The sequence below is a fragment of the Mya arenaria genome, chromosome 11, assembly GCF_026914265.1.
Source record: "Mya arenaria isolate MELC-2E11 chromosome 11, ASM2691426v1".
Taxonomy (NCBI): Eukaryota; Metazoa; Mollusca; class Bivalvia; order Myida; family Myidae; genus Mya; species Mya arenaria.
The window spans coordinates 14,275,090-14,301,671 of NC_069132.1; the positions used below are offsets into that span (position 1 = coordinate 14,275,090).

General features: G+C 37.5%; 3 protein-coding genes across 3 annotated transcripts; 1 reads left to right on the top strand and 2 right to left on the bottom strand.

The window, feature by feature from the left end:
- Nucleotides 1-2,679: 2,679 nt before the first annotated feature.
- LOC128208031 (WD repeat-containing protein 25-like) lies at nucleotides 2,680-11,942 on the bottom strand. Its single transcript, XM_052911315.1, has 5 exons — nucleotides 11,084-11,942; nucleotides 9,569-9,738; nucleotides 9,103-9,240; nucleotides 6,351-6,491; nucleotides 2,680-3,870 (listed from the first exon to the last, which is right to left on the bottom strand). The coding sequence occupies exons 1-5, from the start codon at nucleotides 11,940-11,942 to the stop codon at nucleotides 3,649-3,651; spliced, it is 1,530 nt and encodes a 509-aa protein (XP_052767275.1). The 3' UTR covers nucleotides 2,680-3,648.
- Nucleotides 11,943-11,951: 9 nt separating this feature from the next.
- LOC128208032 (pseudouridylate synthase RPUSD4, mitochondrial-like) lies at nucleotides 11,952-13,546 on the bottom strand. The gene has a single exon (XM_052911316.1). The coding sequence runs from the start codon at nucleotides 13,442-13,444 to the stop codon at nucleotides 12,095-12,097; it is 1,350 nt and encodes a 449-aa protein (XP_052767276.1). The 5' UTR covers nucleotides 13,445-13,546; the 3' UTR covers nucleotides 11,952-12,094.
- A 21-nt stretch (nucleotides 13,547-13,567) lies between these two features.
- LOC128208033 (tryptophan--tRNA ligase, cytoplasmic-like) lies at nucleotides 13,568-25,584 on the top strand. Its single transcript, XM_052911318.1, has 8 exons — nucleotides 13,568-13,871; nucleotides 15,691-15,799; nucleotides 15,948-16,067; nucleotides 16,590-16,772; nucleotides 17,458-17,671; nucleotides 22,405-22,578; nucleotides 23,414-23,554; nucleotides 23,768-25,584. The coding sequence occupies exons 1-8, from the start codon at nucleotides 13,736-13,738 to the stop codon at nucleotides 23,924-23,926; spliced, it is 1,236 nt and encodes a 411-aa protein (XP_052767278.1). The 5' UTR covers nucleotides 13,568-13,735; the 3' UTR covers nucleotides 23,927-25,584.
- The last annotated feature ends 998 nt before the right edge of the window (nucleotides 25,585-26,582 follow it).

Sequence of the window (26,582 nt, forward strand, 5' to 3'; positions counted from 1 at the left end):
TAATCAATAGTATTCTTCACGAGTCAGTCAGTATTGTAAGATGGAAGGAAACCCTCAGGCGTAGAGTTCACTGACTGCGCGTCCATGGCCTTTAGCGGTGACACCAGGAGCGAGGGTTGAATGACCCAGCCTGACCGCAGTGCCCTGCGCCGCCCTAATTTCGACGCTCTCGTGCGGAGTCAACGTCTCCTTGTGCCCGCTCGCCTTACTTTTTTTCACCGGTGATACCACTTGCTCAATAGTATTGGAACAGTTAATGACATAACTATTCAAAAAGGTGCACTGTTTCATAGAGGTCTTCGTTTGTATTTGACCTGAAAAAATCGTTACATATTTTGAATCGAGTGACTATAGAAGGTCGTTCCTTTTCAAAGAGAAACGTTGATATAAAATCGGTTACGTTATTGTTTTTGCTTTAATAGATCACTTTACTTAAAGTTGATGTACGTTGGGAGCAAAACTACTGTATATCTCTTGGTGGTGTTTATACATACAAGGAAGTTATAAAAGGCAAATGATTCAGTTCACGTACGCCATACCTCTATACTGGCGTGGCAGATATACGTCACCACCAACCTAAGTTTTCTCGGTTGTGACTCGCTGACGGTTGATTTACTTTGTGGTCGCGTTTTTTTTATTCCTACACTCACTGTCTCTTCAATTCACGGAGACTAACTTATTGAACGTTTGTGTTATACAAAGCGAGTCATAATTTGAACGAAAACTATTAACGGCCAGAGCGAGCTGATTACATCGGGGTGTAAAATTCATGTAGTAATGCATCAGTCAATTGTACCCCCCCCCCCCCCGGTTCGGTATACCAGGGAAATGGGCCGTGGTTTTACTTTTCAGGTGGCCCCACAGTGCCTGGTGAATGCGGTGGTTTTGTCTTCGTGCCAAAAATAGCGGGGAATGGGCATTTGGCGGGGATTTTACCAGCAGTTTGTCTTCGCAGGACGGGGATTTTATCCGGGCTTTGCTGGACCAAAAGTCAAAGTCCCCGCTGTTTCCCGCACGTGGGGGGGGGGGGCGTGGTTATAATTGACTGATGCATAAACGTGTTTGTAGTTTGTTCATATGATCGATTATTAATCGAAATCGATTGAAAAGTTCTACACTTTCTTCAAAATTTAATATTTTGAGTTATATTCGCTATTCCAATATCTTCAGATATCGCTTGTATATTTAATATACAGTACATGACTAGCGGCGGTTCCTATATTGGACGTTGGGTGTCTACGGGTCGGAAAGGGTAAACATGTGCTATATGTAATAGTGGTGGTGTCAGAACAACGATGCATATACTTTTCGAAAATGTTGCCATGTTGATGATTTATTTGTGAATAAAAGTCATTGTATTACTAGCTTTTTTGTTTGCTTGTCTTCCTATAGAACCCTTATTCAGTTTGACCTATTTGTGGAATCCGGCGTACCTCTTGAACCGCAGCACCATGGCCCGGAATGCGGCGCACCTAACCATAGCATAATTACCCGGAATGCGGCGTTCCCAACCATAGCACCATGGCCCGGAATGCGGCGTACCTAACCACAGCATCACAGTCCAGGATGCGGCGTACCTAACCACTGCACAATGGTCGGGAATCCGGCGTACCTAGCCACAGCACCATGGCCCGGAATGCGGCGAACCTTACCGCAGCACAATGACCGGGAATGTGGCGTACCTAACCACAGCATCACAGTCCAGGATGCGGCGTACCTAACCACTGCACAATGGTCGGGAATCAGGCGTACCTAGCCACAGCACCATGGCCCGGAATGCGGCGAACCTAACCGCAGCACAATGGCCGGGAATGTGGCGTACCTAGTCACAGCACCATGTCCCGTGAATGCGCCGTACCTAACCGCAGCACCATGGCCCGGAATCCGGCGTACCGAACCGCAGCACCATGGCCCAGAATGCGGCGTACCTAACCGCAGCACCATGGCCCGGAATGTGGCGTACCTAGCCGCAGCACCATGACCCGGAATGCGGCGTACTTTACTGCAGCACCATGGCCCGGAATCCAGCGTACCTAAACGCAGCACCATGGCCCGGAATGCGGCGTATCTAGCCGCAGCACCATGGCCAGGAATGCGGCGTACCTAACCGCAGCACCATGGCCCAGAATCCAGCGTACCTAGCCGCAGGACCATGTCCCGGAATGCGGCGTACCTAGCCACAGCAACATGGCCCAGAATCCAGCGTACCCAACCGCAGCACCATGGCCCAAAAAATGCAGCGTATCTAACCTCAGCATCATGGCCCGGAATGCGGCGTATCTAACCTCAGCATCATGGCCCGGAATGCGGCGTACCTAACCACAGCACCATGACCCAAAAAATGCGGCGTACCTAACCGCAGCACCATGACCCAAAAAATGCGGCGTATCTAACCTCAGCACCATGACCCAAAAAATGCGGCGTATCTAACCTCAGCATCATGGCCCGGAATGCGGCGTACCTAACCACAGCTATTGTTTTCGTGATGCCGTTTCAGCCGTCACGTTTGCTCTGCAGATACGCACTTAGTCACGTAAGATTACTGCTTGAAGGTTACGATCTGTGTGATCAATGTCACACAAATATACATATTCATTCAAACGAGGAGATAAGAGTAAATGAACTTGTATTAAAACTTAAAGCTTTTGCTCATTGAAGGGTTAAGAATTACAAGGGCAATCAAAAATAAAGTTTTATTTCTTTGACTAATAAAACAACATAATAGCAGCAGAAAACATATTTTATAGAAACAAAAGAACCCCTAAATTTATCAGTTCACATTCCAGACACATAAACATAATTGTAGAGTGGAGAATATATGATTGTATATTTAATCACTGGTTTGTCTTTTAACAACTGACAATTGAGACAAATGTCTGCTTGAAAAATACATGCAACTCCTGTGTATTATTAAAACAAAGCAGCAGTGTACTAGGCATATATTGTTTTTTATAATGAAACTGTACAGCAATATAGGTGGTTGGGACATTTTTTCAACTGCATCTATGGAATACCAAAGACTGGATTAAAAGACTGTTTTGATCCACAAGACAACCCATGTAATTAACCAATTAAACAAGACTGCTATGGTGAGCATGGTCTAACCTTGAACCTTATTGTGGCAAGGATTAACCAGTCATGAACCTTATTTCTTTTGTGTGGCAAGGATGAACCATTCATCAGTTGAGGCAAGGATGAACCAGTCATCAGTTGTGGCAAGGATGAACCATTCATCAGTTGAGGCAAGGATGAACCAGTCACCAGTTGAGGTAAGGATGAACCAGTCACAGGTTAATGCCAGACAGACATGTAGAGCCTGCATAAAATACATTATTCAGTAACATCCACAACTGCACCCAGACAGGGTGTTGTATCATCTCCTAGGCAAACATTCATAGTGTTAATATGTTCTAGACTTATAAGAAGCTTCCCCTGCCACATGGACGGCATACACTGACAGTGTCAAAGGCAGGATGAGTGAAATGATTCTGTCAAAACACGTCCCTTTCTAGAGTCAGACTTGTGCCATCTCAGTACTACTAGTTCTTTGTTCCAATCACACATGTCCAGTTTGAAGTGCAGGATTGAGCAATATGTGATATTAACAATCCCATGGACCAGTGAACATGGCATAGCATTGTTCCCTTATTAGTGCCAGACCTGTACTGTTCCATCCCATGCACATGTGGCCAAAGTTGAAGGCAGGACAGGGTGACATGCCACATCTACAACAACATCTAACCCTGTGGACAGCGTGCGGTAATGCCTGCCAGACTGGAAGTCGTAACAGTATAGCTGCCCATCAGAGCTGGCACTGTAGACTGTGCCTCCATCTGGACTAATGTCAAACCCCAGATTGTAACCCTGCACCTGAAATAAAGAAAAGAATAATGTATAACTACATTGGCATATTCAATATCTTCTGAAGTAAAGGATGCCCACCCTAGGTAGGTGCCAGGAAAAAAATAATAGTAGCCAAGGTGGCAATTCTTAATGCATCGATGTGATGGGTGCGAGAGGGGATACCGTGCATGAGGGGTATCCCTTCCTTTTGAAAAAAAAGTAAACATAGTGTAAAAAAACAATTTTCTATATTATCATCGCATTTTAAGTGTGGATTTCAAATAGAAAATTCTTTGGGTTTTTTAAAATCATGCAAAAAACAACATAACAGAATATTAATTTATTTTTTGGAGACAATTAAACAAGAATCAGAAGCAAGTATATAAATATCATAATACATATACATGTACAATACTATTACAAACACAATCATCACGTCAGAATAATTCTTAGCACTAGTATATATCTCAAATAATGTGTTGATCTTCTTCTGTTTGGTGAATGCTCATAGGGTGAATGCCTTGAAGAAGTTGAAGTCCTTCATGTGGTCAAGATCTGGTGTGTCCACTGTTATTGTCATAAGAGTATTTACAATGTCTGGGGTATGGTCAGTCTATTTCTGGGTTTGGTTTTAATCAGGTTGAATTTGCTGAAACCTCATTCACAGTTAGCAATAGAGAGTGGCAGAGTAATGGCAATCTCCATGATCTTGCAGAGGTTAGGGTATGATGCCACCAGTGTTTAGCTTGTGAGCACAGTCTCTGCCATGTTGGAGAATGTCATAGTCCGGTGGTTCTTGTCCATGTGGTGTTTGAATAAGGACCACTCGCACTTGAGATGTTTTTTACTCTCTGTCATTAGTGATTGTTGTTTGGTATTGCTGGGGCCATAATGCTTTCCCAGCTGGTGGATCTGTTGGTCTCCATAGATGGCTAAGTCTGTGGCATTTTATGGCAGATTCTCTGGGTTCAGCACTGCAAAGTTGTTGATTACCCCATTGTTGGTGAACTTGGCCCCTAGGTCATTGACATATGTGATGCAGATGTTGTCACTGGCATCTATTTCCTTATATCGGAACATTTGATTACATTCTTGTGACCATCATCTCCGAAGTTAAACCCATTCTGGTACCCACAGGTAGGCTGGCCATGAAGTCCATTAGGTAGGGTCCAGGGGTTGTTGTCATCTGTAGGGATCGCACAGTGGCTTCCAGAGTGAAAGTCTGCTAGGTGAGGTTGACATCTGTCATCTGGAAGACTAGACTCGAAGCATGTACAATGTTGTACATGCCAAGAACTTGTAGTTGCTGACAAAAATGAGTCACTGTCCTCAGCTACCTCTATCTCCAGGCACGTAAGGAGAGTGTCCTAGTTGATGATGACAGCATGACTGCTCCTTCAAATGACAGCCAACATGTATGGAATGTCTGCTTAAATTTTCTTTCGGCGATGTAATAAACTTCCTGAATTTTCCTAAGCCTTGACTGATGTTAGGCACCAAAAGATTAAACGCAGACAATAGCAAAGTACATGTACTACTTTTTGTTTTGTCTAAATCATGTCAATTATGTTAACACTTATATTTACCTAAAAGTAAAAAGCGAGTTTCAACATTAGACTCAAATGGTATTTATTATAATTTACCAGGTATTCATAATTCATGCTGATTATACTGCACATTCTTCAAATGTGTAATATTCAAGATCTCTGCCAACCAGGGCATTTGTTGTAAAAAGAATAAGATTGTCTATGACACATTGTTTTATTCAATTTGGAACCTGATGCTAAACATAAAATTTTGTATTACCTTATTCAAAGACAACAACTTAAAAGGCGCACAATTAAGGCTGATGCATTTTTGTTTGTTCTATAAATGCATTATTTCTCATTTTGTATTTATGATGAAGTTTTAATTGAATACAGTAGCACATTTTCCATCTAAATCTTCAGAGAAAGTGTGCTATTTCATCTTGATTTCGTGAAAAACATTTTTAAAGAAGGTCGTAACTTAATTGATTGAATCTAAAAATGACGTCATAAACACATAAAAAATTATGATAGCATCTTAGTATGCATTCTTCTTATACCGGTTAATAAAATAAAATGATCATAATTATGTATCTGTGTTTTTAATTTTTTCCGGGTACAACGTTTCTACAATGCATGTGGCATGGGAAATGGCATTGCTTGGTGGAATTCAGCTCATCACTAGTGCAGGTAAAACAGGTAGGTCTTTTTGGTATTTTATACTGGACAAGCATGTGAAAAAAGTTCGTCCAGGAAATATGTTAGTAAACTCGCCAAAGGCTCAATTACTAACATATATCCTAATCTTATTGAATAAAATTGTGTATTATATGACAACTTATGACAGATCCTATACATCTGTACCTAAATCATGTTTTTTTGTTCGCTTATATCATTAAATTCAAATTAGTTCTATATGATAATGCTTTTTTTCCCATCAACCTGTATTGTGCCCCATTAAGAAAATCAGTTAGACTATACCTTGTGTCCTTCAAATCGCTTGTGCTTGTTCATCTTGTATGGGGATTGGAGAGAGAATAGTGCGATGTAGCCAGCCTGCGACTGGGCTAGGAGCTGGGGATTGTGCGGGTGCAGCTTCAGGCGGGTCAGTGTGTATCGCTCCTGAAAAAGTGAAGGTAACATTAATATATATGTACAACACCCTACAGCAATTCGACAGCAATTCAGGGTTCATACAGCCAGATTGCCCAACACATCAAGGAGTTTTCAAGGAGATTTAAAGGACCTTTATTTGATTTTTAACAATTATCTTAAATAACAAATATTAAAACCTATTTTCAAAGACCATCACTAATAGTAAGCTGTGAAACTAAAACATATTTGGGACAAAGTAACATGTCAAACATTTAGTCGTCCTTTAAGGTTGTTCTGACTTTACTGTACATGGAATTTCAGGGGAGACTCACCCATTGAACAATTGTCACATTGCATGTGTTTATTTTTCATGGTCAACTAGCCAAGGAAAAGCAACAAACCCACCCTTTTTGTTGAAAACAAAAGACATTCACAGCAAAAACACAACCGAAAATGGAAATAGACTGAACTCATGCTCATTTAAATTGTACCACTTGAGTCTTAAAGCCCTTACCATCACACCCATGCCAACAGATTCATATAGCAAAGAGTAACTAGCAAATTGTCCACTAAGACCAAACCTCCGTCGTAAAGATGGATTTTTTTCCATATGGAGCAGAATAAGGAAATTTAAGGACAATTTCCGAAAATATAAGCACTTTTCAAGGCAAATGGAATTCAAGTACCAGGTAGTGCTAAGGAGTTTTTTTCAAATTTGTAAATTCACAGACATTTCAATTCTGTGCAAACAATAAGCATTTAAATAACTGATTGGTTTATCACTTGAAACACTTCTTTAATTTCTTCAGACACAAAATAATACTGACAAATGAAGTTGCAGTCTAAGGGAGCCAACTGTTATCATTTATGTTGCACATTACATTAGGTTTTGACAGTTTTCTCCCATTACATTGTGTGTAATGCTTCATCAGTCAAACCTTTTGAGCCTCATCATGTAAAAAAATAAAATAAGTGTCAATAAATGCATCACCATGGCTACTTCTACAAATACTTTTGAAAATATGTATTGTCTGTACATAAAGAATAACAAAACATGTATGATCTTTGTTTCCTTGGAACGCTCTTGATCTTCACTATCATGGGCATGATCATGTTTTCTGCCTTTCATTCCTGAAAGTGGGTCAAGAGTGAATGAGCAGACACCAACAGCCCTATAACCTGTCTGACCTTGACCACATACAAACTAATGTGGCTGCAGTGTTTATATGCTGTGAGAATATGTAGACCAGCTCATTATTTAAAATTATAGAGCAGCGACAGATATGTTCTTCATGTCATCATTGAGTTGGATAACATTGGAGCCAGTTAGTTTTGCAGCGGAAAATGTATTGGTCAATATAGATGGATCGAAAAAAAATCCAATTCTTTGATTGGCCTTTGCAAACAAAAAATTTAAACAAGAAATACCGCAATGCGACGAAACCAGGTTTTTAATGATTGACAGAAGAACTTCAGCGTGTGTCTGTTTTTCTATTTTCAGTAACAGTGACCTTGACCCTAGGGACCCCAAATGCAATCCATTGAAAGGTATCCATAAACTCTTCCTTTATACCAAGTTGTGTCAGGATATGTCAACCCTAACTTAAGTTATTCAGTTTCAACCATTTTTCTATTTTTAGTAACAGTGACCTTGACCTTGAATCTAGGGACCCCAAACGCAATCCCATGAAAGGTATCCATAAACTCTTCCTTTATACCTGGTTTGGTCAAGATATGTAGACCCTGACTAAAATTATTCAGTTTCAACTGTTTTTCTATTTTTAGTAACAGTGACCTTGACATTGAATCAATGGACCCCAAAACGCAATCCATTGAAAGTATCCATAAACTCTTCATATAGACCAAGTTTGGTCAAGATATGTCAACCCTAACTAAAGATATTCAGTTTGAACCATTTTTCTATTTTTAGTAACAGTGACCTTGACCCTAGGGACCCCAAATGCAATCCCATGAAAGGTATCCATAAACTCTTCCTGTACACCAAGTTTAGTCAAGATATGTCATCCCTAACTTATCTTGTTATTTTTAGTAACAGTGACCTTGACCTTGAACCTAGGGACCCCAATCACAATCCCATGAAAGGTACCCATAAACTCTTTCTATAGACCAAGTTTGGTCAAGATGTGTCAACCCTTACATAAGTTATTCAGTTTCAACTGTTTTTCTATTTTTAGTAACAGTGACCTTGACCTTAAGTACCCCAAACGCAATCCCATGAAAGGTCTCCATAAACTCTTCCTAAAGACCAAGTTTAGTCAAGTTATGTCAACCCTAACTAAAGTAATTCAGTTTCAACCATTTTTCTATTTTTAGTAACAGTGACCTTGACCTTGACCCTAGGGACCCCAAACGCAATCCCATGAAAGGTCTCCATAAACTCTTTCTATAGACCAAGTTTGGTCAAGATATGTCAACCCTTACTAAAGTTATTCAGTTTCAAAGGTGAGTTTGACGCTGCCCGGCCGCCAGCCCCCCCCCCCCCCCCCCCCCCCCCCCCCGAACAACGACATTCGCCATTCTAATAACCAGGTTTCACTATGTGAAAACCTGGTTAATTATAAACATATTCTACATGTGCAACTACATATGATATGCAAAATAGTTCAACATGTTTCACCTGGTAGATCTGGTTGGAGATGGTGGTGCCCGTCTGAAAGTCCCAGGCCATGAGGTTCCTGTCTGCCGAGTCCCGACTCACCAGGTCACTGCAGCTGAATAGTTGGGAACCATCCCTGCTGAACACAACGTCCTGCACCTGGGAAACACATGGGGAAATGTTTCACTAATTTCAATGTTAGATACATGCATTTAAGTAATTTACATACCCATACTAATAAACATACTTAATTTCGTATAAAAAAATCTAACAATGCCTGTAAGTGTAGTGTTAAAACTAATATATAATATTTCAATTTATTATAAATTTTGTAAACAAAATTGGAAAAAAAAATCTTTTGGATGAAAATAAGATCGAATGAATTTCATTAAATTTGAAGACATAATTGTTTTTTCTGTTTTGGTAAAATGTGTTTCTGTGTTCACAGTCACATGCACATCTAATGAATGAGCTTTTACATTCACACCTGGCCAAATTTGTCTTTGTATGTCAAAGTCCTGATTGGTCTGTCTGCTGTTCGGCTGTCCCACAGAGTGATACAACTACTAGTTCCTGTCACAAACTGCTGGGGAAGTATAGGGTGGAATCTACTACATGTTACATAATCTGGGTGATGAAACCTGCACACAGCATTGCCTGAAACATGTTGTAGGTAAATAAGTCTCCAATAATGATAAATTGCCCTTTTCATAGTTATATTTTATATTCAGTACAAGTATTATTTTCATTTAATAAGCTATAGCACTTATACTTTCTTGAAATACTAAATACAAAATTACTATCAAGAATCAATGGCAACCTGGTATACAAATGTCTTCTTTATGGAAAAGTATCACAAACAGTATCAGAAGTTATAGTTACTGCACCCACAACCAAAGTTATTGAAATTATGTACACGAGTGCTTTATCGCATACTGCAAACATGTATGCCATATCCTCCGGTGAGAGAAGAAATCGGCCAGAATTTTTATGCTTCCCCCGGTCTCCCGGAGGAAAATAAAACAACAGGCAAAAGTAACTAAGTGAAACCACAGTATGTGAGTAAAACTGAATGTATTAAACAAACAACTCAACAAGGGAGAAAATGACTTCATGAATTACAATGAATATTTTTAAAAATATTTCATAAATGCCAAAAGGAAACTTTTACAAGAAGTGATTATTTTATTTGTAATAATGATCAAAGACAAACACATACATGTATTACTATTTGGTTAATGAAAGAAATAAATCATATTTATAATATGTATTCCATTCTGTTTATGTCTGAAAGTCATCATTGCTGACAGTAAGCATAATTTTTTAATTGACTTTGGAGGAATGCTAGCCAATTAAATTGTCTTGAAAACATATTCTTCCTATGCTATGATTTGTTCTGCAAGTGCATTACAATCTGACATGACAGTGCATCATAAAAATATGGTGATTTATAAAATATTTATCTATGTTCAAAAAGGTAAAGGTTTTCATAGCAATAAATGTATGTGAATATTTTTTTTTGTACTTGCGTCCAAAATTATTTTGATATTTCGTCAACTTAGACCTGCTAAAAAAATCCCCCTGAATAGTAGTTATATTACCAAAATTTTTCAGCCTTTCTCAACAAATCCCCTGTAATGGTCTCAAGAACTATGGCATGTATGTTTATTGTTGTTATTGCGAGTGTTTAGTTACAATAACAAGGGAAGTGAGCGTCATATTTGTTTTGTACCATGTTGTCAAGGACAACGTTCAATAAGTAGCGTCATGTAGGAGTGAAATGAGATGTTACTTATCCACATGCTAGTTACTGAACTACTAAGTTCAGCCTTCTTGTTACGGTTCTTAAACAGAAGTTAACAAAAAGACCCAGAAATCATCATTCAAACATAAAACAAGTAGTATTTAAACAGCCTGTTAACATTATAAATTAAGTAATGCTTCAACAAACAAAAGAGAACAGAATGATTCTGAAAATAATTTAAGGTAAAAGAAGTATCACCTTTCTCTACATCAGTTATGGCGGCTATTTTGTCATAACCGGCAGACAAGAGTTGTCTTCCATCCCCACTCCACTGAACATCCCTGACAGCCCTGTCATGCACCCGTAACTGGCGTACACAAGGTTCCAGCTGGCTCCACATGCTCCACACCTTCACTGTTGTGTCCAATGAGCATGACACCAGCAGGTGGCTGTAGCTAGGAATGTTCCATTCTATACGATTGGTTACACCTTGATGCCCAGGATTGGTCCATTCAACTTTAAAGGGAATTCTGCATCTTGAAGTCTTGGTGTGGAGCATTGGTGTTATTTTTGAATGAATATAATAAATTTTTCGTGAAAAATCTATCTGACCACAATTATTGACAGTTTGAATGGATTTTGATTTTCCATAATCAACATTGCAAGATTTTTTTTTAATATCATATTTAGATTTTTTACTTTCTGTCCATGTTCTTTTAGATGCTTTTTCTTTGTTGTTAATATCAACCTTTACATCTGATGTCTGAATATCATTCCAGAATGATGACTGTGGCCTATCTATACTAACAGTTTCATCTCCGACAGTTACCTTCGAAAATGAAGGTACATTTTTGTGAAATTCATGTTCTTTATCAGATGTTTTACCAATTGCGTCTGAACACTGATGAGCTAATGCCTTTGAATGTCTGTCATAATTTTCTGACAAATCACTTGAAAACAGTCCAAAGTACTCCGGTTTCTCACTACTATCATTAACCTGACTTAAATCCTCATCAACATTCTGGTTAGATTCATCAGAATCTGAGCAATATTGCTGTAATGATTCCATCGCTTTTTTACTTTTGTAATGTACCTTTTCAAAATTGCTCATCTTCATTTTGCAAACTTATCTGTCAAAACAAAAAATCAAAATTAAAGATGAGTTTAAAAAATGAAAAACTTTACGTTAAGAATTTATAAAAGTCCTATTTACAAAAATGAACAAGTTAACACTATCTACAAATATTATCTAAGTAACAATCATTCACTTTATGCATGGGGTGGCAGCTTCAGTTTTAAGTCTTTCATGTTCCGTACAAAATGAGGTGGCATTGGTGCAGAGATGAACAGATTCCTGCCATCAACAACACCGGGGATCACAAGTGAACGTGCATGTAAATGCATAGCCAACTTTCTGACCCCACTTTGTGAAATCTTTAACATTTTCAACATATCTGGATGTAACCTCATTGGAGCAATCTTGTTGAGGTGGGCGTACTTATGATCACCAAGAATTGGACAATTCAATCCAAAAGCAAGATGGACTCTTATTTGATGTTTTTTCCCAGTCAAAGCATAGCACTCAAGCAATGCATGGCCATCTCCTACGTCAAGTGTCCGGTACCGTGTCACAGCTTTCACCCCATGCTGTCTCTTCTTTGAGATCCCATCTAATTCATAAGTATGGTATGGTCTAAGAGTCATTCTCACTTTTCCATCAACTGTTCCTTCTGCAAGAGGTATATCTATTTCTCCAGACGACTGAGCAGGAATGTTCTTAGTAATAGCAAAGTATTTTTTTACAATGTCTCGTTTGCGAACAAAATGTTCTGTCAATACATCAGCCATTGCCTCTGTCTTTGCAAACACCATGACCCCAGTTGTTTCCTTTTCCAGTCTATGAACTGCAATGAGGTTAGTTTTTGGAACAATCTTATCCAAGAAATGACCAACACAATTTGTGACACCAGGCCCCTCATGTGAAGGAAGACCGTAAGGTTTTGTAATAGCAACAATGTCATTATCATTATATATGATGCTTTTTCTCAAGATACTGACTATGTCCCACTCAGAAGCCCTCTCAAGTTGTGGTACCTGATTTGTTAGAATTCTATTACCATCTTTATCAACTTCTGTTGGGTTCATTTTTCCTATCAGATTTATCTTATTATCTTTATAAATTTTTTCTCTGATCCGCATAGCTTCCTTATATGCAGAATTATCAACTTCTATTGCCTCTTTGCTTCTTTTAGTGAAGTTTCTACTTGTTTGTTGCTTGAATGGTGTTGTGTCGCCAACTCTTCTTTCCATTGAATTTACCTTAGAATTAATGGTTTGCTTTCTTTTTTTAACCGTCTTTTTGTTCGCATGGTTTGAATTTCTTTCAGACTCATGTACTGACCCCATGTCAGCTGCAGGGTCAATTTTAATGTAATTGTTAACTTTTTCGACGGACGGATTTTCAGACACTCCAAAAAAATCTCCAGATTCCCCAACATGCGATTTCACAAAAACATACTGAGACGTGCTAAACAATCTGCCAACTCGCGGAATGTTTTGATATAACAAATATGCATTACGAACCATTGAACAGTTGAATGCAATGTGTTTAGCAGCCATTATTATAGAATCACGGAAGAAATCAAAACGTTCCCGAAAATATGGGCGCAGACATCTTGGATTTCAATAACCAATAGTAATCGTCGTAATAAAAGCCGGCAAAAACTGACCAATTAGAATATGCGTTCTTGAATAATCTGATGCAAGCACATGTCAACAACATATGGTTTTTTGGGGAAATTTTATGAAGAAGGAACTTTGACAAGAGTTTCGCGTACATTGTTAATATTATAACATTGCTTTCGAGTGATTTTAATATATTATAAAATAAGTCTCGATTACAACAACGTTATGTCAGGGGAAGGAGTGGAAGTCCCAACCCCTGGGGTTGAAAATCTGTCAGTGGCAGAAGGGAATGATGACTTTGTCGATCCGTGGAATGTTCAGAGCTCTTCAACGGCAGGGGTGGATTATGACAAGCTTATAAGTATGGTTTTATGAAGATATATTTGTAAGATACGATAAGATTCATGTCAGTAACACTCTGAAGAGGAGTTGACATTAAACAGAGATAGATAGATAGGTTTAAATAATAAAAAGTCCGCATGTAATGCACTAGTCAATTGTTACCACGCCCCCCCCCCCCCCCCCCCCCGGTCAAGGAAATATCGGGGACTTTTTGACTTTCGGTCCAGCCAAGCCCGGGTAAAATCTTCGTACTGTGGGGACGAACTGCTGGTAAAATCCCTGCGAAATGCCCCTGCACCTCAGGAGCTGTAGGTAAGGCCTATTCCCCACTATTTTTGGCACAAAGACAAAACCACTGCATTCACCCGGCAATGCGGGGCCAACTGGAAGGTAAAAACATGACCCATTTCCCCAGCTAATTCCAGTATTACCTGGGTGGGGGGGGGGGTGTGCATAAGGCATAGAGGTTGGTTATAAAAGACTAGCTGGACTGGATCAATGGAAATCGATTCAGTGGAAATATATGTATTGTTTAGTGAAGTGCATTTTTACTTTCAGTACAATTTGTAAACTATACGTTTCAACGTAGTGCAACAATTAAATGTCGTCCGTTCCATGTTTTCTAATTAGAAATGATTAAACATCAGTTTCAGATAATGATTACTAATGTTTAATAATGTACAAAAGAGACAAATTCAAATGATTATTACTATTTTTAACAGAATGGTTCTGTGATATATAATAAAGTAATTTGCTTTAAAAGTGTAATTGTTTATTGTTTGACTTGTACATTTATTCTGGGAGAAGGTTTGTTGTTGGTCCCTGATAAATTTGAGCTATTTTTGATGTACCTTTCTCTGTATGGGTTTCTTTTTAATAGTATATTGTTCACATGGTGTCTATCCGAACATTATCAAGTATTATAACTTAGGTATTATATATATAATACTAATATGTAATATTATAAAGCTGTTAATTGTTTTTTGTTGTTATTATTATGATTCGGTACAGAAATGGTCCTGTCTGGCCAGTCTTTTATACCCAACCAGCATAGAGACCATAACAGCCCTGATTGAAACACAATATGGCCTAGACAGAGTGTATTTTGAATGAATAAAATTTGCTTGTAAAAATCCATGAGGTCACAGGTGTTCCAGGCATTTTTTCCAGGGAAGTTTTGGGAGTGATCTCACTGGGTCTGTCAAAGTCCTTCCTATTGGGAATCATCTACAGTCTAAAGTGCCCTACATCCCACCTCCTGTGATACTATATTGTAAAAAAAAGTTTAAATTTGCATTTTACCAAAAAACCTAACTTACATTGCTATCTGTCTAGTAACAATGTTTTGGAAGATAAATATGGTGTTTACTGAAATTGCCAGCTGGGTCAGAGTTTGGGCACAAATGTGTTAAGCTCAAAGGTCATCAGTCTTAAACTCAACTGGGGCCTTAAGAGTGAAGAGATTATGAAGTTTTGTATAATTATGACACTTATTTGGTCAATTATGTCTGGTTTGTTTTGGGAATAGTCTGTACATTTACTTGTAGGCCTAGAATTTTACATGGCCATGAATAATAAATGTTAGATGATATAGAAAAAACTTTAAGAAACAGAGTTTGTTCATGTATCATACATTGAATATGATAGTAGACATGCCTTCTACATACCTCTGAAGACTATAGGATAAGTTACAAATACAACTTACAAAGCCTAAAAACATCTTATTATGAACGTAAACTTAGTAGCCATAATGTTGATTTACTTAAAAGATGTTGGCATGTTGGTTCCGAAAGTAAGATTGTGTTTGTTTTCCTCATTTTGTTCCTCTTTTTTTTCAGAGAGATTTGGAAGCCAGAAGATAGATGATGAGTTGATAAATAGAATAGAAAAAGTAACGGGGAAGCCTGTACACCATCTGCTGAGGAGAGGCATTTTCTTCTCACAAAGGTATGATATGCACATTGGTTGTTTTTGAATATGGGTATTAATTAAAATAGGTATATATGTATACTTATAGTGGAAAGTGTGTTGAATTTGGTAGTTGTAGAAGATGGAAGCGAAAGTGTTTTAATTCAAATGCACGTCTTCATTTCAGAGACATGCATCAGATATTGAACTTGTATGAGCAGAAGAAACCATTCTTCCTGTACACAGGGCGTGGCCCATCCTCGGACTCCATGCATCTTGGTCATCTTATACCATTCATATTTACAAAGTATACCTGATTTTCTGACATTGTTCATCCTTTTGTATTTAAATAATTAAGGTTGGTCTGCAAAACTGTCTTAACAACTATAAATTTTGAAATTAATTACATTCTTGCAAGCAACTTGTATCTCTGAAAAATAAGCCCCACCAGGGGCCCATTTCATTAATGGATCTTAGTCGTACCTTCATTAATCTTAAATCTGTATAAGCATCACAAATTGCAACAAGATGATATTCTTAGTTTCCTCATGATGGCTGAGTTCATTTTCATTTCTGGCTAAAGTTCAGTTTACACAAAAATGTAGCAAAATAACAAATAGTATATGACATCAAGAAAACTTAAATTTATGACTAAGATGGACCAAGATCTTCATTGAAACGAGCCCTTGGGAATTTTGGTATCTCAGAGTAAATAACAGTATTTGATTTTAACCAGCAAACATACTACATAAGGTTCTTATCAGTTTATGGCTGCCTTTACAGTTGATCTAAAATGAAGTGGTACATACTTGAAACTGTTGTGTTATAGGTGGCTTCAGGAGACATTTGATGTGCCACTCGTGATCCAGCTGACAGATGACGAAAAGTTTCTCTGGAAGGATCTGGCCATTGAAGAGGCAAACAGACTTGCCTACCTAAATGCCCGAGACATCATCGCTCTCGGCTTTGACGTTAACAAAACATTCATCTTCAGTGACATGGAGTATATAGGGTAGGTATACTATGTGTGCACTTTGAAAGTATCTGATGCAAATCAACAAACCAGTGATAAATAATCAGAAACATGCTTGGATACTCTTTCGTGTCTCTTTTGTAAGTGATGCAAATACATACATGAACTGTGAGGATTGTGTAATTAAAAAAGCTATTATTAAATATTTCCTTTCATTTGTATACCCTCTAAACAAATTGAGAAACACTACAATATTTCGAAAAAGGCATAGACATTGACTCTTAAGGTAATATTTCTTACCAGCTGTGTGAGTGTTCTTTTAAAAAAAATATTGAAGGAATTCTATCAGTTATTTCGTGATGTGTTTTTTCTGAAAATGTTTTTGAAATTCTTATATTAACCTATACTTTGATGTATTTTATTGAAATAAGGGTTTTATTATACTCAATTGTTTTTCAAATACCAGGCAGGGATAATATTCTTTGTATTTATCATTATAGACAAAGAATGAAATTTAAAAAAAGAGAAAGAAGAGTTTTTTTTATAAAAGCTCGCAGTCTTATATGATGTCAGTTAAAAACTTTTGAAAGTTAACCTTGCAGTTAACTATGGCTTTGGATTAGCATGCATTCCTTTAATACGAGTCAGAACCTGTGTCAGAAATCAACCTTTTACGAAACTTACGAAAACTTAGTTGTTATTCATGATACACTTTCTTTTCAAGGTCGTGTAAAGAATTTTACATGAACATGTGCCGGGTACAGAAATTGGTCACCTTCAACCAGGTGAAGGGAATATTCGGGTTTGGGGACAGTGACTGTATTGGCAAAATCAGCTTTCCGGCAATCCAGGCTGCTCCGAGTTTTAGCTCCTCCTTCCCGCTCATCTTCAATGGGAGAAAGGATGTGCCATGCCTCATCCCCTGTGCGATTGACCAGGTTCAAGGCTGTTATTGCTTGTTCTTTTAAAACCTTGTAATGAACTTTCTTGATGTACACATTATGTTTTTAAGTCCCCTATATGTAAATGAAACTTGAAACTAGCGGGCGGGTGGCAACCAAATTAATTTACAATAAGTTTAGAATCCATTGCCCAATCACTCCAAATTTGACCTGAATGAGTATGGGCATTATATCTCTGGCAATTCCTTAACCAGTTATATTGCTTGAGTCACTCCAGAGTAATTGCCATTTAATTATAAAAGATACCTATAATTGGTCTTGTCCGATCAATTACTTTAGAAGCCTTTATCCAATCATCACCAAATTTGGTCAGAATGGGAATACCGTAAATATCTTGAATAAGTTTGTGAACCAGCCATATAGCTTAAGTCACTCCAGTTATTGCCTTTTTAGCTCACCTGAGCACGAAGTGCTCAAGGTGAGCTATTGTGATCGCCCTGTGTCCGTCGTAGTTGTCGGTCGTCAACAATTTGACTGTTAACACTCTAGAGGTCACAATTTTGGCACAATCTTAATGAAACTTGGTCAGAATGTTACCCTCAATACAATCTTGGACGAGTTCAATATTGGGTCATCTGGGGTTAAAAACTAGGTTACCAGGTCAAATTAAAGGAAAAGCTTGTTAACACTATAGAGGTCACATTTATGACTGTATCTTCAGGAAACTTGGTCAGAATGTTAATATTTAATGATCTCTAGGTCAAGTTCGAATCTGGGTCATGTGTGGTTAAAAACTAGGTCACCAGGTCAATTTAAGGAAAAGCTTGTTAACAGTATAGAGGTCACATTTATGACTGTATCTTCAGGAAACTTGGTCAGAATGTTAATATTTAATGATCTCTAGGTCAAGTTCGAATCTGGGTCATGTGTGATCAAAAACTAGGTCACCAGGTCAAATTGAAGGAAAAGCTTCTTAACACTCTAGAGGTCACATTTATGACTGTATCTTCATGAAAGTGGGTCAGAATGTTTATATTAATAATCTTTAAGTCAAGTTTAAATCTTGGTCATGTGCGGTCAAAAACTAGGTCACCAGGTCAAATCATAGGAAAAGCTTGTTAGCACTCTAGAGGTCACATGTATGACTGTATGTTCATGAAACTTGGTCAGAATGTTTATATTGATAAGCTCTAGGCCAAGTTCGAATCTTGGTCATGTGGGGTCAAAAACTAGATCACCAGGTCAAATTTAAGGAAAAGCTTGTTAACACTCTAGAGGTCATATTTATAAATGTTTCTTCAAGATAGTTGGTCAAAATGTTTATATTAATAATCTCTAAGTCAAGTTTGAATCCTGGTCATGTGTGGTCAAAAACTAGGTCATTAGGTCAAATCATAGGAAAAGCTTGTAAGCACTCTAGAGGTTACATTTATGACTGTATGTTCATGAAACTTAGTCAGAATGTTGATATTGATTAGCTCTAGGCCAAGTTGAATCTGGGTCATGTGCGGTCACAAACTAGGTCACGAGGTCAAATTTAAGGAAAAGCATGTTAACACTCTAGAGGCCACATTTATGACCATATGTACATGGATATTGATCAGAATGTTATTCTTGATGATCTTTAGGTAGAGTTTGAAACTGAGTAATTAGAGGTCAAAAACCAGGCCACTAGATCAAATCATAGAAAAACTTTGTAAACAATGTAGAGGTTACATTCTCTCTTTAACGACCATGAAACTATGTCAGAATGTTTGTGTTTATGAAGTCTATGTCAAGTTTGAAACTGGGTAACCTGAGTTCAAAAACTTGGTCACGAAGTCAAATCATAGAAAACATTGTTAAAACACTATTGAGGCCATATTTTCTACTTTATCTATATGAAATCTGGTCAGAATGTACTTATTACAGCAAGGTAAGGTTTGCAACTTGGTCATCCGTGATATTAAAAAAATCATCCGTGATATTAAAAAGAAAATTTGGTCACTAGGAAGAATCTAAGTAATATATTTTTTAATTCCAGCAGGTATAAATGTTTTGATTCCATACCTCATGATTATATTTGGATGTGAATGAGATGTGAAACCCAAATCTTTAGTCATGTTTGGCACCATATAACCTGAATTGGTCTGCGGTAAAGCCCATTTAACCAATTCACGATCTTACTTTAACTTTTATGATCTATAGTAGCTGAAATTAAGAGGATCCTTTAAAATTGTGGTCTAAGGCTGATAGGGAAGAGTTTTGTCACAATTACCCTCGCCCTGAAAACACTTATTTCACACTTGAATTGGATCAGGTGAGCGATACAGGGCCTACAGGGCCCTCTTGTTAATGGAAATTACCTGAAGTAGGTCCTGTCCGATTAATCACTTTTGAAACTTTTGTCCAATTAAATTTGGTCAGAATGTGTATGGTAGAAGAATATCTCTGTCAGGGTTGAAAACTGCCATGCTGCCTCCATCACTGCAGAGATATGATCCTTGAACTGGCAAAAACTGTATTAACAGTGTTCTGTCTCTTAATCTAGCTATATGTATGTTAACATTAATTTTCAAACTTGGTGTCATAAAAAAAGGAGGCGTGTATTTCATGATAGTTTGTGCTCTTTAATTCCTATAAAAATTGTGTAAAATTTTGCAACAAATCAGTGAAAATATCACTTTTTTTTTACTGGAACCTGCAATAACTCATGAAGTGTGCAAGCTAGGTTAATATAACTTGATATGTGGTGAGAAAGCCAGAAGTACCCTTGTGGGTCAAAACCTGTAGTTGCTAGGACACATAGTGAAACCTGGTTATTAGAATGACGAACGTCGTTGTTCGGGCTGGTGGGCGGACGGCCGGGCGGCGTCAAATTCACCTATGAAACTGAATAACTTTAGTAAGGGTTGACATATCTTCACAAAACTTGATCTATAAAAGAGTTTATGGGTACCTTTCATGGGATTGCGTTTGGGGTCCCTAGGTTCAAGGTTAAGGTCGCTGTTACTAAAATAAAACGGTTGAAATTGAATAACTTTAGTTAGGGATGACATATCTTGACTAAACTTGGTCTATAGGAAGAGTTTATGGAGACCTTTCATGGGATTGCGTTTGGGGTTCCTAGGTTCAATGTCAAGGTCACTGTTTCTAAAAATAGAAAAACAGTTGAAACTGAATAACTTTAGTAAGGGTTGACATATCTTGACCAAACTAGGTCTATAGAAAGAGTTTATGGGTACCTTTCATGGGATTGCGTTTTGGGTCCCTAGGGTCAAGGTCAAGGTCACTGTTACTAAAAATAAAAAAATGGTTGAAACTGAATAACTTAAGTTAGGGTTGACATATCTTTACCCAACTTGGTATAAAGGAAGAGTTTATGGATACCTTTCATGGGATTGCGTTTGGGGTCCCTAGGGTCAAGGTCACTGTTACTAAAAATAGAAAAATAGTTGAAACTGAAAGGCTTTAGTCAGGGTCCACATATCTTGACCAAACCAGGTATAATGGAAGAGTTTATGAATACCTTTCAATCGATTGCTTTTGGGGTCCCTAGATTCAAGGTCAAGGTCACTGTTACTAAAAATAGAAAAATGGTTGAAACTGAATAACTTAAGTTAGGGTTGACATATCCTGACCCAACTTGGTATAAAGGAAGAGTTTATGGATACCTTTCATGGGATTGCGTTTGGGGTCCCTAGGGTCAAGGTCACTGTTACTAAAAATAGAAAAAAGGTTGAAACTGAATATCTTTAGTTAGGGTTGACATATCTTGACCAAACTTGGTCTATGGGAAGAGTTTATGGAGACCTTTCATGGGATTGTGTTTGGGGTCCCTAGGGTCAAGGTCAAAGTCACTGTTACTAAAAATAGAAAAATAGTTGAAACTGAAAGGCTTTTGTCAGGGTCCACATATCTTGACCAAACCAGGTATAAAGGAAGAGTTTATGGATACCTTTCAATCGATTGCGTTTGGGGTCCCTAGATTCAAGGTCAAGGTCACTGTTACTAAAAATAGAAAAATGGTTGAAACTGAATAACTTAAGTTAGGGTTGACCTATCCTGACCCAACTTGGTATAAAGGAAGAGTTTATGGACCCTTTCAATGGATTGCATTTGGGGTCCCTAGGGTCAAGGTCACTGTTACTGAAAATAGAAAAACAGACACAGGCTGAAGTTCTTCTGACATCATTAAAAACCTGGTTTCGTCGCATTGCGGCGTTTCTTGTTTTTAAATGTCTTTACTGTCATCCAAAAAGAAAATAATTCTGAGATAACTCAATAAGTGCACAAGCAAGGTATATGAGTCTTTGCATACAAGTGGTTAGGCTCTTATAAGGAAATATTGCTCATCCTTTCAACATATTGTTACTATGGAAAACAACTAACAGGAGATTATTGAATTGCTAGCAATACACAGCAATCTTGTTAATTCTTATTTATAAGAATCCTTAGTGTCATATAACAGTGGCAAAATTTCAGTACACATTCACTGCTAATATGTTTGTTTATGTTCTAGATATTAATGCTGCTTAAGTGAAAGCAGTCTTTGAAATTAGCACAACACTGCAAGCCCTTTCGTCACTAGTAAAATGCTTTCTGGGCTTGCCCAAAGTCTTGATTTTATATAACTGGGCTTGATTAATGAATTTGATGCCACCCACTAGTATAAAGATTCGGGTCTGTTCATCCAAAAGTCTTATTTGGATGACTGTGATTGCATAGAAAGTGGAAACAAAGTGTACTTTTTTAATACTGCGGTGTATAATTATATGTTGTCATTGCAGGACCCATACTTCAGGATGACCCGAGATGTTGCCCCACGTATGAACATGCCGAAGCCTGCCCTGCTGCACTCTACATTTTTCCCTGCCCTGCAGGGGGTACAGAGCAAGATGTCTGCCAGCGATCCAAACTCATCGATCTTTCTCACAGACACTGACAAACAGATCAAGAACAAGGTGATAATACCGGTATAAGCCATGTGTTTTTGAAGACTGTTTGTTGTCTTGCCATACTACATGTATAAACTTAAAGCTGCACTTTCACCGATTCTCCGTTATGACAACTTTTTCATTTTATGTCTTGGAATGTGCCAATTTTTGCGCAAATGTCTTGAAATGATACATGGCTGCTAACAAAAGATCAAATCACAGTTGAACATATTTATGTTTGAAAATTGATGTTTTATGGCTAAAAGCATTAATAACGCTTTAAGAAAAATGAAATCTTTGGCAGTTTTTAAACAATTGAGATCTGTTCTATTGTGAATTATCTTATATGGCTGTATTGAAGGCATTGATACCAAAATCAGCTGTTTCTGAGACAAAGACTTGAAACAGGGTGAAAACTGTCAATCTGTTAAGAGTGCAGCTTTAAAGTGATACATAGTATGTGGACTGTCTTATGACTTCAAAACTGTACGTGCTGTTTATTAACATTTTACCGAACTGTCTTGTTTGAGGGAGTAAGTATGTTTGTAAGACATATATATATATATAGACTAGAATTGCATCAAAACCCTTTCAGGCTTGTGTGTTGCCCCTGCATGCGGCGACTTCAGCATCATATAGAAATGGCGTCTTCAGCATCGTATAAAATTGGCCATAAAAAGATGATATTATTACATAGCTTTCAAATAACTTCTGCTTAAATATTTCAGTCGAGTTATATCCCTTGATTGACTAAGGTTGAATCAGATTGTGGTGCTGTTGTTTGAATCAAATAAACATTTCTTAACCATGGAATCCTAAATAAATATAATACAAACATGAAAGTTCTGTTCATATGTTGTAGGTAAACAAGTATGCTTTCTCTGGAGGTGGAGCGACAGTGGAAGAGCATAAAGAGAAGGGAGGTAACTGTGATGTGGATGTCTCATACCAATACCTGACATTCTTCCTTGAGGATGATGAGAGACTCGCACAGATTAAAAAGGTACAGTTGCTGAAGCATAAGTAAAGAAGTTCATGTTCTATGTCTTATGAAAAGAAATGTTATAAAAAATATGTAGTTAGCACACTGAATTATGATAAACCAGTCCTGCGACTTACTAAGATAATTTTGTTTTAGAATTGATACGGTTTCAAAAGGGTCTGCTTGAGTTCTCAGATATAACATTGTATGTATGTAACGTATTACCTATTTCAGGACTACACAAGTGGGGAACTGTTGACCGGTTATTTGAAGAAAGAACTCATAGAAATTCTCCAGAAAATAGTGACCCAGCATCGAGAAAATCGGCTCAAGGTCACAGATGACATTGTCAAGCAGTTCATGACGCCCAGAAAATTGAACTTTCAATATTGATGATTGCAATATTTAGTGCTTTTTTTAAATATTTATTATTAAACAGTGTGTTAACATCTATGCACCATGAACAGTGACTTAATTTCTGGCAGAATATTTGCAAGTGAACTTAATGTTTATAATGACACATTATTATACTGCCTTGAACGGACATGGCAGCATGCAGTGGACCAGGAGCCTGTTTCTATGAAATCAAACAAAGGGAAATTATCTAAGGGTCATATTTTTATTATTTGTATAAATTATTTGATAAAAACTGATATTTAGCTGGTATTCAAGTTGAAAACACAGTCGAGAAAACGTAAAACATATACTTGGTACCTTTTTGTCAAGTGTTACGTTCCTATAGATTAAAGATTTTCTCACAAACCACCAAGATCCTTTTTGATATAAAAATATGTATCTTAAGTAAATAATTTTTGTGCAATACACCACTCAATGTTAACATATTGTGAGTACTTCTTACTATATGGGTTTTTGGCGGTATTTCTTTTAAAATGCACCATAAAAATTGGTTTGAGGTTAGGTGTAGAACATTCATTTGGCAATAAAGGCAACAGGAACTGAATGTCACCAAGAAGATTTATGTTAAATGCTGTTGATATATTCTCCATTTGAAAAGTTAGTGTAACATATTGGTCAACTCCCACTGTCATTTTAAACAAATAAAAGGAGATTTAACAACCTGGTAAAGCCTTGATACTGACTACAGATAAGTTGCTATTAGTGGTAAACAAAGAGCCATCCTTGAGAGATCAAGAGTGATAATATTTTCATTTAATGAATGTGAAGTTCAACCTGAGCAGTATTACTAGGTCTCATTCCGTTAACTCAAGAAATTTGCACCTCTTATCGATTTCAATATAAAACATGAATAATCCTTATTTTACTGTTATTTTTGTAGATTAAGAAACTGATGTAGATGTTGATAATCAAGTTTCTATATTTCTGTTAACCTAATTTTGTTCTTGTTTTGAAGACCCCCAAGTCTTTTTTTGGTCTGAATTGACATACATAATTATTATTGTTTCTATTGGATAAGTTTTCAGATTTTGTTGTTGTTTCATTTTAAGCTTGTTTAGTTTTTAAAGAAAAAAGGTTGAGATGTAACATCAATGTTTTGTCACAGCCTTGGTGTCATAATTTTATAATTCTATTTCTTTTAAGCTCGTCGGTTTTTGTTGGTGTCTGTCGTTGTTGTGCAAAAAATTTAACCTTGGCCACAACTGAAAACATTTTGGAGTTATTCAAATTAAACTTGGAACGCCTGTTGCTTGAGATGATATGAACGTGTATAGCAAGGCCCATAACTCTGTCTTTAATAATGGTTGAGGTATGTGGCTTTATCACCTAAACAAAATAGACAAACGTCAGTGCTCTTGTTTAAAGTTAGTTTTTGATACCATGTAGACAACTTATATGTGTATTACTGTGCATTAATATGACTGACATATGGTATGTAAAATGGGTTGTAGTCTACTGTTTGTGTCTATCAATGCTACCTTGTATTTTTATTTAAATATAATGACTGTTTTCTAGGCATCTGAATAAGGTAATAAAGAGGAGCGCTGTTTATGTTGGTTTGTCTACAGTATAATGCTATTTCTATAATGTGATTATGAAAGCAAACAATCAGTTAATAAACTATAAATATATTCTTTTTGTTTTATGTATTTTACCCTAACTCAATTAAAAGCCTCCTCACACATAGGCGATTACCCCCCGACGTCAACTTGCGTTTACTTGCGAATAGGACTTGAGTTAAATTCGTTCCCATTTGTATATGTACGTGGTACATCATTGATGGTGTTCGTATGGATGCGTTTGGGAGCTTTTGCGTCCGTTGCGATTAGTCTTGTTCGTCGGAAGATTTTGAACATGTTGGAAAATTTGTGGCGGATAAAAGTTTCGTCTATTATTCGTTAAAACTCGTTTTGATACGTTAACCAATCGGAAAGACTTTGCATAGCGTTCGTCAATAGGCGTTAGAGTTCGCATGTTATCAGGTCGTCATCAGCTAATTTGCATATAAAGCGATCGAGGATGATCCCATGACGAATCTTTGCGATAGTTTGCGAACTTGTACAAATTATAGCGAATAATTACGTATTGTAGCTAACAGAATCAGAAATTTCATGACAATTGAAAGTGAAATTGAAACGATTGGTTGACGTTCAGAAAACGAACGGCAGACGCTTGCATACGAATCATTACGAAGGGTAAATTCGACATTCGAATCCACGCGAATCATAACGCATCTAAATATCTTGAGTAGTTTTGAGTATCTCAACAGTTTTGTGTATTTCTTGAAATTTGTATATAAAAGGAGGAGCCGAAATATTAAGATGATTAGATATTCCATCGTCAAAATGGAAGATATACAACGCCTGATGCTGGCAGTATGTGGCAGCTTTGGCCCATCAAGAAGTCTTCCAACAACAACTTAACTTCATCCAGTTCATCAGAGGCCGATTGAGGGGGAGATGAGGAGCCAGAGCATGGTTCAAGTGTAGATGCCCGGATCTACATGTATAATGCATAAATTCCTGAAGAGGGTGCAGGAAGGTTCCCCTGGATTTCCAGACCCATACCCCTTTCCCAATGACACCGTCGACATGCCCTTTTTCCTGGTGGTGGTTGGGGGGGGGGGGACTCC